This window comes from Chinchilla lanigera, unplaced genomic scaffold, assembly GCF_000276665.1.
Source record: "Chinchilla lanigera isolate Chin_1 unplaced genomic scaffold, ChiLan1.0 scaffold00007, whole genome shotgun sequence".
Lineage (NCBI taxonomy): Eukaryota > Metazoa > Chordata > Mammalia > Rodentia > Chinchillidae > Chinchilla > Chinchilla lanigera.
In genome coordinates this window covers 29,586,797-29,599,463 of record NW_004955408.1, presented here as the reverse complement: position 1 = coordinate 29,599,463, position 12,667 = coordinate 29,586,797, and the positions used below count along the sequence as shown (strand labels likewise).

Below are 12,667 nucleotides of genomic sequence, written 5' to 3'. Positions count from 1 at the left end.
CCAGGGATGCCAATTTCAACTTTAACCACATTGCTGCCACAGGGACTCCAGCTAACCCTGGACTCCTCATCTTAGTCTTCATCTAGTTTTCTCCACTCCACGAGAGTGATGGAGTAGTTCTACCCCACAGAACGCTGTTCTCAACTTCTGTCTCACTGGCTTCCCATGGAATAGCTGTTCACGTCTGGTCTCTGGCTGACACTTCTGACCCTCTTCCCCTGCGGAGGCTTCCTAGGCTTAGGCTTTGCCATCTCTTATCTGGTCATAATGAATTCAGTCTTCCTACTAGACTACCCTCCAGTCTCTTCTCATTGTAGCCAAGTTATTGACATTCTTAATGTTACCCCACTGAGTTTGGCCAAAAGGCCATGTTGCTTAGCTGGAAATTGAAAGCCCTTTGCATTGGGCCTCAGCCAATCCTCCTCTCAAACCATATTTCTCATGTGTTGAAAACTGTTGTGTTCCTTACACTTTCAGGCATCTTCTCTACCTTTGCATCTCTCTTTCCTTTTGCTGAGAATGCCTTTCCCCTCTGGGAATTCTACTCATTCTTCATGACTCAATTTCATGTTTTAGAACAAATATTCAGCCAGGGAAATAGCTCAGTGGCATAAGTGCCTGCCTGGCAAGTGCAAGGTCCTGAGTTCAATTCGTGGTACCAACACCCACCGCCCAAACAAACAAAAAAAGAACAAATATTTATTATCTCATGAATTAACTACCCTACTCCCTGTGTGCACTATTCTAGATGCTGGGGATTTGGCAGTGACTATAGCTTATAAAAATCCCAATCCTCACGGAGGTCCAGGGGGAATGTACATGTCCTTATTTGGCCAGGTATAGGTAAATCTCTAGCAGGGAACACTCCTTGGGAAGGAACAGGCATGACCCCGCCCCCCTCTGTATTCAGACATCCACATGCACAGATTCGACTGTGGGGCAAAATTTGGAAAAAGTTTCATCTTTACTGAATGTGCACAGACATTTTTCTTCTCATTATTTCCTAAGCAATAGATGTAACAATTATTTACATATCATTTATATTATATTACATGAAAGTAATATAGAGATTATTAAAGTATGAGAGAGTGTGCATAGGTTATATGCAAAAATTGTGCCATTTTCTAAAAGGGACTTGAACATCCTCTGATTTTGGTGCAGAGGGGGAATCTTAGAACCAATTCCCATGAGGATGGATATCAAAGCATGAACTGTATGCCCAAACATACAAGAATGTATTAATGATAAAAGTAATTAAAATATATGATCCATAAAAGATGTCTTAGTACTTAATTCTGAATAAGTTCATTCAAGAGGACAGCCTCTTAAAATAAAGGAGCAACTAATCAACATTACACCTTGGGAGATGTGTATCAGGTGTCATTAACAACTGCCAAATGAAATTAGTGGCCAGGTAGAGGTTAGGTCAGAGGAGGAAAGCGATTGTAGAGGTGTAGTCCCATTTTGCTCCAGCACGTTGTCCTTTTGCGGACACGTGGACCTACATTTCCTAATTTTTCCTGAAAAAGCCGAAATCTGGATTTCTGATGTGAATTTTAAGTACCACGACTTATCATGGTACTTAAATCATTCATCAAAATATCATTAGCAGGTAAAACAGTACTCTAGCTGCAGGCCACCAGTTTTTGACCTCATAATCACAGCCAGCCTTCCTGGACTTTTGAATGGATCCTTCTTGCTGCGCTGGGCACTATCATCGGTTGGATCTAGATGGGTTCCAAGCACTGCTGGGCGCCCAAGGCTGGACCCGTGCCTGCTGCTCCTGTTTCAACCTGGATTGAGCCCGCGGAGTTGAGGGTAGTTGAAGGCCCCTGCATAACTGGGAATTTAGCTTTCAACGGGCTTGGAGGTAGCTGGAAAGGATAAAGCTAGGGAGGGCTTCAAGGCTCGCCTAGGGCTACCCAGTGAGTTCAAGGAGGCGCGGGGATAGGACTCCAGGAGTCCTGTTTCAATTTAGAGCTCCCTTCGCACCTAACTGGGAAAGATGAGATTCGATCAGTGCCCTCGGCCAAGTAGCCGTGAGTTTAGCAGTCTTTGCGCGTCCCACCTACTCCCGCAGCCCACGAAAACTACAAGTTCCAGCACGCCCAGTTCGCAGACGACGCTCGCGTTGCTGGAGGCACAAACGATTCCTGTTTCTCAGTGGCTCCGAAGCCTAACGTGCTGTTCCGCGATTGGCTGCAGCTCTTGTCGCTTCTGAGAACCTGTTGCTGAGTCCGGCTGGCAGGTGCCCTGGCGCCTCCAAGGTGATGGAACAGCACTCGACCAGGATAAAGGGCTGTCCAGCTAATAAAGATAATGTCCCCTCGGCTGCAAGGCTTTGCTTTTTAACTCCCTGGCGACACTGAAGTTGGAGGGCTTCCGGCCGGAGGCCATTAGCTAGGACACCCGGAAGGCGGAAATCCTAGGGCGGAAGTGGCCGAGAGCAGAGGAGAATGGCGGCAGAAGGTTGGTTTTGGCGCTGGGGCTGGGGCCGGCGATTCCCAGGGCGAACTGGGCTTCCCGGCCCTGGCCCCGGCCCCGCTACACTTGTATATATTCTTCTGTTGCTGGTTCCGGCGGCCGCGGATATAACTGACGGCAACAGTGAACATCTCAAGCGGGAGCATTCGCTCATTAAACCGTACCAAGGTGAGGCCTGGGGCGGGCGTGAGCGAAGGGTGAGGGTGAGGCCGGGCTGGGTTGAAGGAGGGCATGTCCTTTTTCCTGAGCAGAGCAGTTCTGCGGGTTTCCTGCCGCTGACAAGGCCAGTCCTGGCATGACCTCTTACGCACCTGGCTGTGTCCGTCTTTCTGCCCACAGGAGTTGGTTCCAGCTCTATGCCTCTCTGGGACTTCCAGGGCAGCACTATGCTCACGAGCCAGTATGTTCGTCTGACCCCTGACGAGCGCAGCAAAGAGGGCTCTATTTGGAACCACCAGGTGAGTGGTTTCGAGGCTAGACACAGGCGGTTCAGTGAGCCGGTTTATAGGCGCACCCCTCTGTTCTCTACCCCTTGCTGGTCACTTACCAGTAATAAGAGGCAATAGAAGCCCGGTGTGGTGGCGCACGCCTGTAACCCCAGCACTCGGGAGGCTGAGGCCGGAGGATCGTTGAGTTCGAGGCCAGCCTGGGCTACAGAGTGAGTTCAAGACTCACCTGAACTGCACAGTGAGACCCTGTCTCAAAAAGACAATAAATAAATAAAGAAAGAAAGAAAGAAAGAAAGAAAGAAAGTAAAAAAGTGGCAACGGATATTGAGTAGTTATTGGTGTCAGGAGGTGTGGTTGAGGCTTTACACTTTCCTTGTTTGATTTCTTCAAAAGCCAGGCGAGTTAAGTAATGTTATCACCATTTTACTAAGAAGCTAAAGCTCATAGTTGCAAGTGCCTTATCTAAAGTCATAGCCAGAAAAATAATGGTGCTGTCAGACAGAAGAACCACCTCAGTCGTGGGAAAAATGAAGCAAACTGGATCTTCATTTAGTATTTTGCTGTTTTGGGGGCATTATGCTTCCCATGCTTTACTGCATTTAATTCTCAAGCAGACTGCTTGAAGTAAGTGGCTTTCATGAACTTATGCAGAGCTAAGACAGCCAGTAAATTACATAAACAGTATTTAAATTGATCTGTCAACCCACCAAATTCAGCAGAGAGCTAGAAACAATTCGCCTCCCCTTCTGGGCAGTAGAACTTTGCCATCCTTGCAGGCTTAGTCCTCCTCTCCAGTGCTTGGTTGAGGGTCTTGTCATCAGGAGAGCTTACTTGTGGCCAGTTTTGATGTTGATGATTTTTGCCCTTTATGTCAGAGAGCCTGGGATGTCACTGGCATGTTGTATATGAACAGTGGCCAAGATGAGTTGCCACACAGTGTTTAGCTGAGGAAATGTAGGTTTGAAAAGGGAGTTATTTTGGGGTGGGTCATAGGTTTAGAAGGAATCTGTTCCTTCTGTAGTCTTCTTAATCCAGCCCTTCCCACAGCCTACACCATTGTCCAGTGTCCTAGTTTTCCCCATCACTGTGCTGTCCCTCCTGGTCAACTTTCTCATTTAGTTGTGGGAGCCCACACTATCCTAGTGTTGCCTCATCTCTCTTCCTGCCTCATGCCACCACCCTGCTGTTAAAGGCTTCTGTACTTTCTTCAGTTCTTGCTGTGATCCTCAGAGCCTGGGGTCTCCTGTGAAGCGTAACTGCACAGTATGTCTGTACAATCTGGCCCCTGGTTCCTGGCATCTCATTCTGTTGATTTTGTCCCAACCTGTCTCACTGCCTTCTTGCCTCAAGACCTTTGCACTTGTTGTTCCCTCTGTCTAGGACATTGCCTCCTGGTTCTTCATGCCTACTTGGTTCCTTCTGTTAAGTCTCAGTTCAAGTGCCACCCACTCAATGACTATTTCATGAACTACCTTTTCTCCCTCAAATCACATTCTGTCACAATTCTGTCTTAGGGTTCCCCTCGCCCCCAGGGTCAGACTCATGTCCTTGCACATGCTGGGCAAGTGCTCTATTCTACTGCTACCCTCACTAATTTTTAAACATAACAATATACCCTTGTATTTTCCATAGAAAGTTCAGTGTAATACTGAGTTTTTTTAAAAAAGTGAGTCACAAGTAGTATTAGAATTGTTAGAAATGGGTTTAGTTACAAGGAATAGTCATACCCAAGAAGATGGTTTGTGACTGTAGGTAGCTAACGGTTGGTATTTTCAGTGGCTTAGAGATGTTACAGGACTGAGAGCATTTTCTGTTCTTGTCTTTATCAAATTTTCAGTCTAAAATATAGTTGTCTTGGGTTGGGGATTTAGCTCAGCGGCACAGCGCCTGCCTGGCAAGCTCAAGGTCGTGAATTCGATTCCCAGTACCGGAAGAAAAAACAAAAAATAAAATAAAATAAAATATAGTTGTCTTGCCTTCCTTCCCCCATGTCCCCATTCAGCTCCAGAGATCTTTCCTGTTGGCCCCTGCTGATACTCCATAAATATCTGGAGTACCTCCTATACTTCCTCAGCAAAGTTGCTTGGATCTCTTAGAGTTTTCTGTTCAGTATTTTCCAAGAACTGTCTTTCCCTTCACTGAGCTGAAGAGAAGCTTTCTACACTTTTCTTTTTTTGTCTCCATTCACTTCATCTGGGAGAGATGCTGAATTAGTCAACACCTGCTGAGTTCCTGCTGTCTTCTGAGCTGTAACGTAGCTCAAAGGTGACTAGAACTCCAGATGCTGGATAGCTGAGCACAGGACACAGACGCAGGCCCAGAAACTGCAGAGTGAAACCCTGTCTCAAAAAGTCAAAAATAAATAAATAAAATAAAAACAACCAGGCATGGTGGCATATCCCTGTGTAATCCCAGCACTTGGGAGGCTGAGGCAAAAGGATTGCTGTGAGTTTGAGACCAGCTTGAGCTACATAGTGAAATCCTGTCTCAAAGATAAATAAACAAAAATTTACAAAAGGAGTGGAGGTGTAGCAGTGTAGCTCAGTGGCAGAGCACTTGTGTAAAAGCCTGGGTTTGACCTGCGGTTTCAGGAAAGGAAGCATATGGAATCAGTAGCTGGGATTATAGGTGTGTGCCACCACACCTGGCTTCTACTGTTTTTATTTGGTTATTAAATCTGTCCATTATGTTATTGTATTTAGTTCTGGTATACTTTTAGTGTGAATTTTTTTTTTTTTTGAGACGGGGTCTCACTCTGCAATTCAGGTTGGCTTTGAGCTCAATTTGTAGCCTAGGTTTTGAACTTACAGTGATCCTCAGCCTCCCAAGTGCTGGGATTACAAGTGTGTGCCACCATGCCTGGCTTTAGTGTGAATTTTTAAAATTTCAGTTATCTTTCTTAATTCTAAATCTTTTTCTTTTTTTTTTTTTTTTGGTCTTTTTAAGACTGGGTCTTGCTATGCAGTTCAGGCTGGCCTTGAGCTCACTTTGTAGCCAGGCTGGTCTGGTACTCGCAGCGATCCTCCTGCCTCAGCCTATTACAGGTGTGCACCACAATGCCCAGCCTTAATTCTAAATTTTATCTTTTATTTCCTTAAACATACTTGAAAGTCCAGTACCTGAAATTCCTCTTGACTTTTCTTTCCCTCTTCATTTTATTCATATCTTTTCTCTTTGTCTGCCTGATTATTTATGATTGTGTGTGGGATACTGCATTTGTACAATTGTTCTTAGAAAAATTTGAGGCCTGGATGCATCACCTTAATCTGAGGAAAGAGAAGGACTCAAAGCTGAGCTGGGTCCCTGGGAGAGCCTTTCTATGCACTTTTACTTTGGAGTTATAATCTCTGTGCACATCTAGCTCAAAGCAAGGCTTCCGTAGTCCTCAGTAGCCATTGCACTCATTCCTTGTCCTGTCCTTGAGAGCTAGTTCTCATTACCTCAGATGCTCCCACCAGACGCGGTGAATGTTTTCAGACTGGCGAACTTTCCAGAACTGAGACGACTCTGAAGTTTTACACTGTTTGCAAGCTGTCACTCAGGTCCTTGCTAGCTCCGTGTTCTCAGCGGCCAGACTGAGTCTCATCATCTGGGTTTCCAGTACCCGGAGATGAACAGTGACTCTGGTAAATCTATGAGTGCCAAACCAATTTGCCAACATTGGTACATAACGTTTTCTATTTGTGATTTGAATTTTTCCTGGTAACAGAAGTAACATGTTCATTATACAGTGTCCAAACATAGGGAGAAAGTAAACATTCTCCACAGTTCTGTCACGAGGACCTAGCATTAATACCAGTTCATGTTTTGGTTTTTTCATAGCTACCCTTCCCCGTGGAGCTACAGCGCTGATCTTATTTTCAACTCTCTTTTCCTTTTAGTACCTTTGATATCTTTAGATAAGGATTTCTGGGATCTGCCTTATTCTTTAAAAAGCTGCCATCAAATTTCCCCCAAGAGAATAGGAGCATTTATAGTCTCACCAGTTGTTTGAAAGTGTTTGCTTCTTTTTGTCCTGTATTTGATGTTAATGATCTTTTTAATAGCTGCCAGGTTGATAGATCAACAATATCTTGTTTTACTTTGCCTTCCTGATGGGTCCTTAACCACTTGCTCACATGCCCATTTGTTGACTTCTCTAATGCACTCTTGTCCAAATACGTGTGGTGTTAGTTTTCTGAAACAGCTTCCTGGTAGGGAAGGGCAGGTGTTTACCTTGCTGTGAGCATCTGGTGTCTGTGGCTGTGGGGAGGATCTGCTTCTCTTACATGGTAGCCCAGAGGTCTGGGGACACCACCCTGAACAGCCCCCATTCCTGGGCTGGGCTGGGTTCGTGGGTGGTGTTCGGGCCAAGAGTTGGGCTCTGCAGTCAGCTAGACTTGGGTTTGAATCTGGCAAAGCTGCCTCAGCCTGATTTTCCTCACTTTGGAAGGTTGGGTGTAAGAGAAGGTGGGTGGGGTGGGTAGAAAGGAGTTGGTACAATTTATATAGAAAGCCTAAAGGTCTTAGAAAGCCTAGGACAGTGGTGGTGAACCTACGGCACATGCTCAATAGCCGGCTGTTCGTATCATTGAAAGCTCCAAAAGGTTTGCTGTCACTGGCATCAAAGAGGGAGCGTGAGCTTTGGAGTCAGACAGGCCTGGGTAAGAATCGAGACCATGCTCTCATGTGCCATGTACAAGTTATTTTGCCTCAAATTTTTTTTTTTTATTTTAAAAATAAAAGAACAAAAATATATTAACAAACAGACAACCATTTACAAAGTAGCACAAGAATAGTATAAGCAATACTGAATTATAGACAGGATGATGGGGAATTAACAATGGTTGTTGTATTACATATTGATATCTTCAAAGTGATTACTCAGGAAAACAAATATAGACATGCAAGATTGATCAAATAATGAATCATTGACTGTTCCTTTCAATAAAGCGAGATAGGTCAGTAGTACAACTATGCTAGCTATGCTGTATATACATATGTACATAATTTTCCCCTTTCTTTTCTCTTTTCCCTCATTCCAGTTACTCTTTACTTTTGAGCAGTTTTTTTTTTTTTTTGGTTTCACAATATTTATCATATCTCCTAATTTTTATTCACTCTTTCAGTTTCTTCTACTAGGAGACAATATGTTGCTTACACATGCAGGTCTGATTTATTTCACTTATGAGTATGGTCTCTAGTTGTGACCATTTACCTATCAAAATTTGTTTTATTTAAAATATGTGGCTCAGGCCGGGCATGGTAGTACACACCTGTAATCCCAGCAGTCGGGAGGCTGAGGCAGGAGGATCGTTTCGAGTTCGAGTTTGGAGGCCAGCCCCTGCTACAAAGTGAGCTTAAGGCCAGCCTGAACTGCATAGTGAGACCCTGTCTCAAAAAGACAAAATAAATGAATAAATAAATAAAATAAAATATGTGGCTCATATCTTCCCAGAAGAATTAAAAACATACCACAGTGATGTATGTGCACCCATGTTTATAGCAGCATAATTTGTCATAGCTAAATCTTGGAAACAACCCAAATGCCCATCAGCCAAGGAATGGATAAAAAAGATGTGCTTCTTTTTATACAATGGAGTACTACTCAGCCATTAAAAATGATAAACTTGAGACTTTTATAGGTAAATGGAGGCAACTTGACCATACTCATAAGTGAAATAAACCAGACACACATGTGTAACCATTGTATTGTCACCCTAGTGAGAGAAGCTGAAAGGGTAAATAAGATCCAGAATGTACAATAAATATTGTAAAATGGGAAGAAACTGTTCGAAAGGAAAGAGAAACTGGGGTGGGGAAAAGGAGAAAAGGAAGGTAAAAAAAAACAAAACAAACAAACAAAAATATATGCTAGTTAAGGTCGTTGTACTACTAATTTCTCTTAGTTCATGTGAAAGAAAGGTTTGTGCTAATATTGTTTGAACAATTAGGTGCCTATATCTTCTACTGTGAGTAATTTTTTTTTTTGTCTTTTTGAGACAAGGTCTCACTATGTAGTTCAGGCTGGCCTTGAACTCACTTTGTAGCCCACGCTGGCCTGGAACTCGCATCTATCCTCCTGCCTCAGCCTCCTGAGTGCTCGGATTATAGGCGTGTGCCGCCCTACCTGCCTACTGTTGAGTAATTTAAAGATAACAATACGCAATGTGTTAACCATTGTTGTTCTTTTTTCGGGGGAGGGTGGATTTTTTTTTGAGATAGGGTCTCACTATGTGGTTCAGACTGGCCTTGAACTCACTGTGTAGCCCATGCTGGACTCAAAGCAGTTCTCCTGCCTCAGCCTCCCAAGTGCTGGGATTATAGGCATGCACCACCACGCCCAGCTTCTATTGTTTTATTTTACTTTTTTTTTCTCTTTCAAATAAAATTTTAAAAATATATATGTAGCTCAAATAGGGGTAGTAACCCTCTTGCAAGATCTCAGAGTAGGAACAGTAGTGGGTAGAGATGAAACAGGCTAAAGGACTTGACTGATACTGAGAGTATAAAACAGGCCTGGATGGCAGGCCCTCAGGTGGCCTTGGGACACTGGTTTTCCCTTCTCATTTGGGGGTCTGAGGTCAGCAGTGCTCTTACGACCTTGCTACCTGTCTCCGGGGGCAAAGAGTAGGTACATGGGTTTCATGCAGTTGGGAAAATGGGTGTGTTGGCAGTGCCTGTGCCAAAATCACCCTCAGCTTGTTTAAAGGCTGGGGAGCTCTGAGCAGCCCTCTCTGCCCCTCCTTCAGCCTTGCTTCCTCAAGGACTGGGAGATGCATGTCCACTTCAAAGTCCACGGCACAGGAAAGAAGAATCTTCATGGAGACGGCATTGCCTTGTGGTACACCCGGGACCGCCTTGTGCCAGGTAGGGCAGTGCCAGCTCAGGTGGATGCTGCTGAGCCGCACAGGGGGGTGGCCTAAGGACGGCTGCGGGTCCACGAGGGAGGTGGGAGCAGGTAGGACAAGGGAGTTTCGCTCTGCTTCTGTGGCTAAAGAGCTTCCTCCACTCTGCACCGTCCTGTTAGAAGACACTGCTGCTGCTCGTAGGTGAAACTGCACTTTGGAAAGGAATTTGGCTCTGGCAGGAGGGCTTCTTAGGAAAGGAGAGCAGCTAGATCTCCCAGCTCGGTACTGTTCCCACGTGGGCCTGATTTTGGCCATTTTGTTACTTTGAGGTGTCTTGTTATTTCAGTATTAGAGATTGAATCGGGACCATTGCACTAAGCTACCTCCCTAGCCCTTTACTTAGATTTTATTTTGAGGTAGGATCTCCCTGAGTTGCCTGGTTAGGCCCAAACTTTCGATCCTGCTTCCTCCTGGGATTATAGGTGTGTACCACCAGGCCCTGGTAGGGTTATTTTTTTAGGGGGTAAAACATGAAGACTATTTGACAGAGACTATACATAGCCTGCAAAATCAAAAATGTTTCTTCTGTGGCCCTTCACAGAAAGTTTGCTGCCCCTGGCTTAAGGGCACTCCCTATAGACTAGGTGGCCCATTGGCCCTGGACACTGGCCTCAGAGCACGTGGCCATGTGGCTGCCTGCTTAGGCCATGTGGCTGCCAGGCTCACAGCACCCCAGCACCCTTCCTGACCCCACTTCAGCTTTGTCCTTCAAAGTTTCTCTTCTCTGGTGAGTGATCTCCAGCCCCTGCCTGCATTGCTTTTGAGTTACCCATTAGACATTTCGAGTTTTTCCCACTGTGAGAACCTCTCCTTCTCATTCCAGGGCCTGTGTACGGAAGCAAAGATAACTTCCATGGCTTGGCCATCTTCCTAGACACGTATCCCAATGATGAGACCACTGAGGTAGGGCCTTGTTTTCTCCTGTGGAGCAGGAAAGCAAGGACTGGGTTGGGGACTGGGACTTCCTCCTAGCCCAGGCACAAAAGGAGCCTCCAGGGATTGGGGTGGTGGGCACCCACCTTCCTCCCACAGGCTGGGCCAGCCGTGGAATAACCAGTGTCTTGGTCCCAGCGCGTGTTCCCGTACATCTCGGTGATGGTGAACAATGGCTCCCTGTCCTACGACCATAGCAAGGATGGGCGCTGGACTGAGCTGGCAGGATGCACAGCTGATTTCCGTAACCGGGACCATGACACCTTCCTGGCTGTGCGCTACTCCCGGAGCCGCCTGACGGTGAGCTGCCTGACAGGAAGGAGGAGAGGGGAGAGAAAAGCCCGGTTGAGCTCAAAGCTGAGCCTGGGCTGGTTCTGCAGAGGCTCGGGGAGGTGGCTGGCTCAGGCCTGCAGCTGTGCCTGACTTGTTGGCTGGCTGCAGGTGATGACTGACTTGGAGGACAAGAATGAGTGGAAGAACTGCATCGACATCATAGGCGTGCGCCTGCCCACCGGCTACTACTTTGGAGCCTCAGCTGGCACTGGCGACCTGTCTGGTGAGTGCGTGGCTCATTGAGGAATTCATTCCCAGCCTGAGTCTTGGTCTCCTGGAAGCTTTGACACAGTTAATAGCCTTTCTTCCTTTAGTGTCCATACTCGCTATCTTTCTTCTCTCCCACTTCCTGTAATTGTAGGTAGGCCCAGGGCTTGAACAATTCATTGTGATCTTTCTTTATTTGTGGGAAATTAGAGGCTGAATCTAGATAGTGTACATTCTATCTGCAGACGTGTGTAAGTAGTGACCTGCTCATTGTCCCCATTCTCTCACTACCTGGGGGGTTCAGTCCACCATCGCCTCTCACTAGAGCCTCCCGAGCGGTCCCCCTTCTACACCAGCCCCTGTTAGCCTCTCGCTGGTGCAGCAGCCAGAGTAATTGCATTAAGCCTGCCAGGGTCGTCCCCATTGCTCCACACTGCAGTGGCTGCCGTCTCACTCGGAGTCAAGGCACCATCCCAGCCCCTCCCCACCCTCATCACATCTGACCCAGGGCTCACTCCCTCCTTGCTTACGAGGGCCTGCAGCTGGCTCTTGCTCAAGTATAACTTCCACAGTGGAGCCTCCCTGATTCCCTCATTTAAAATTGCTCTCTCTTCTGGTCCCCAGCATGCTCTCCATCACCTCTCCCATCTTTTTTTCTGGTCTGGCATCTGTTTCTTTCAGTCAGCTGTAAAATTTATTTTATTTTATGTTTTTTTTCCCACCCACCATCTAAGTTGTAACCTCCATGAAGTCAGAGATCTGTTTCATTTGTCCCACAGTAGATACTCAGAAAAACTCAACATGCCTATGGCCTGCACAGGCCATGCTATGTCACCAGGCCTAGGCATCACTTGATGGCCCTTGCCTGTGACCCTCAGTCTTCTGCTAAGGGCATCTGGAAGGCACCAGGCCCAGGCAAGCTCCTAATGAGCACAACTGGGAGGGGATGCGTTTGACTCAACAGAGGGCTTATTTATCCTCAGAATATTCAGGACCTGTAACACTGCTCACAGCCAGTGGCCTCCCCTCTCTCCAGGGCAGTGCATAGGTCCATGTAAACCCGGAAATTCCAAAATGTCCATTGTTTTGGGGCTTTACAGTTTAATAAAGAACTTTGGCGGGAGGCTGGTACTGGGAACTGAACCAGGGCCTTCATACCGAACTATATCCCTTGCCCTTTTTTTTTTTTTTTTTTTTTTTTAAATAGTACACCTAAAACTCTTCCTGGCTGTGATGTGTAAAATTGCATTTGTATAGAAGAAATGTGTAGTTAATACCCAGATAGGAGGTTACTTAATAAATGGAAGAGAAATTATGGTGGCTTACGTTTTTCTTTTTAATTCATTTTACTAATGTTTAGCACTACTAGGG

At 45.9% G+C, this 12,667-nt stretch overlaps 1 protein-coding gene across 1 annotated transcript in view; it reads left to right on the top strand.

Annotated features, from left to right (window-relative positions):
- The first annotated feature begins 2,223 nt into the window (after positions 1 to 2,223).
- Positions 2,224 to 12,667, top strand: part of Lman2 (lectin, mannose-binding 2) — a 15,504-nt gene continuing 5,060 nt past the window's right edge. The window contains exons 1-6 of the mRNA XM_005376426.2: positions 2,224 to 2,652; positions 2,824 to 2,942; positions 9,665 to 9,782; positions 10,647 to 10,726; positions 10,895 to 11,056; positions 11,198 to 11,312. Coding sequence (XP_005376483.1) covers positions 2,457 to 2,652; positions 2,824 to 2,942; positions 9,665 to 9,782; positions 10,647 to 10,726; positions 10,895 to 11,056; positions 11,198 to 11,312 — 790 coding nt within the window. The 5' untranslated portion in view covers positions 2,224 to 2,456. The remainder of the gene's footprint in view (positions 2,653 to 2,823; positions 2,943 to 9,664; positions 9,783 to 10,646; positions 10,727 to 10,894; positions 11,057 to 11,197; positions 11,313 to 12,667) is intronic.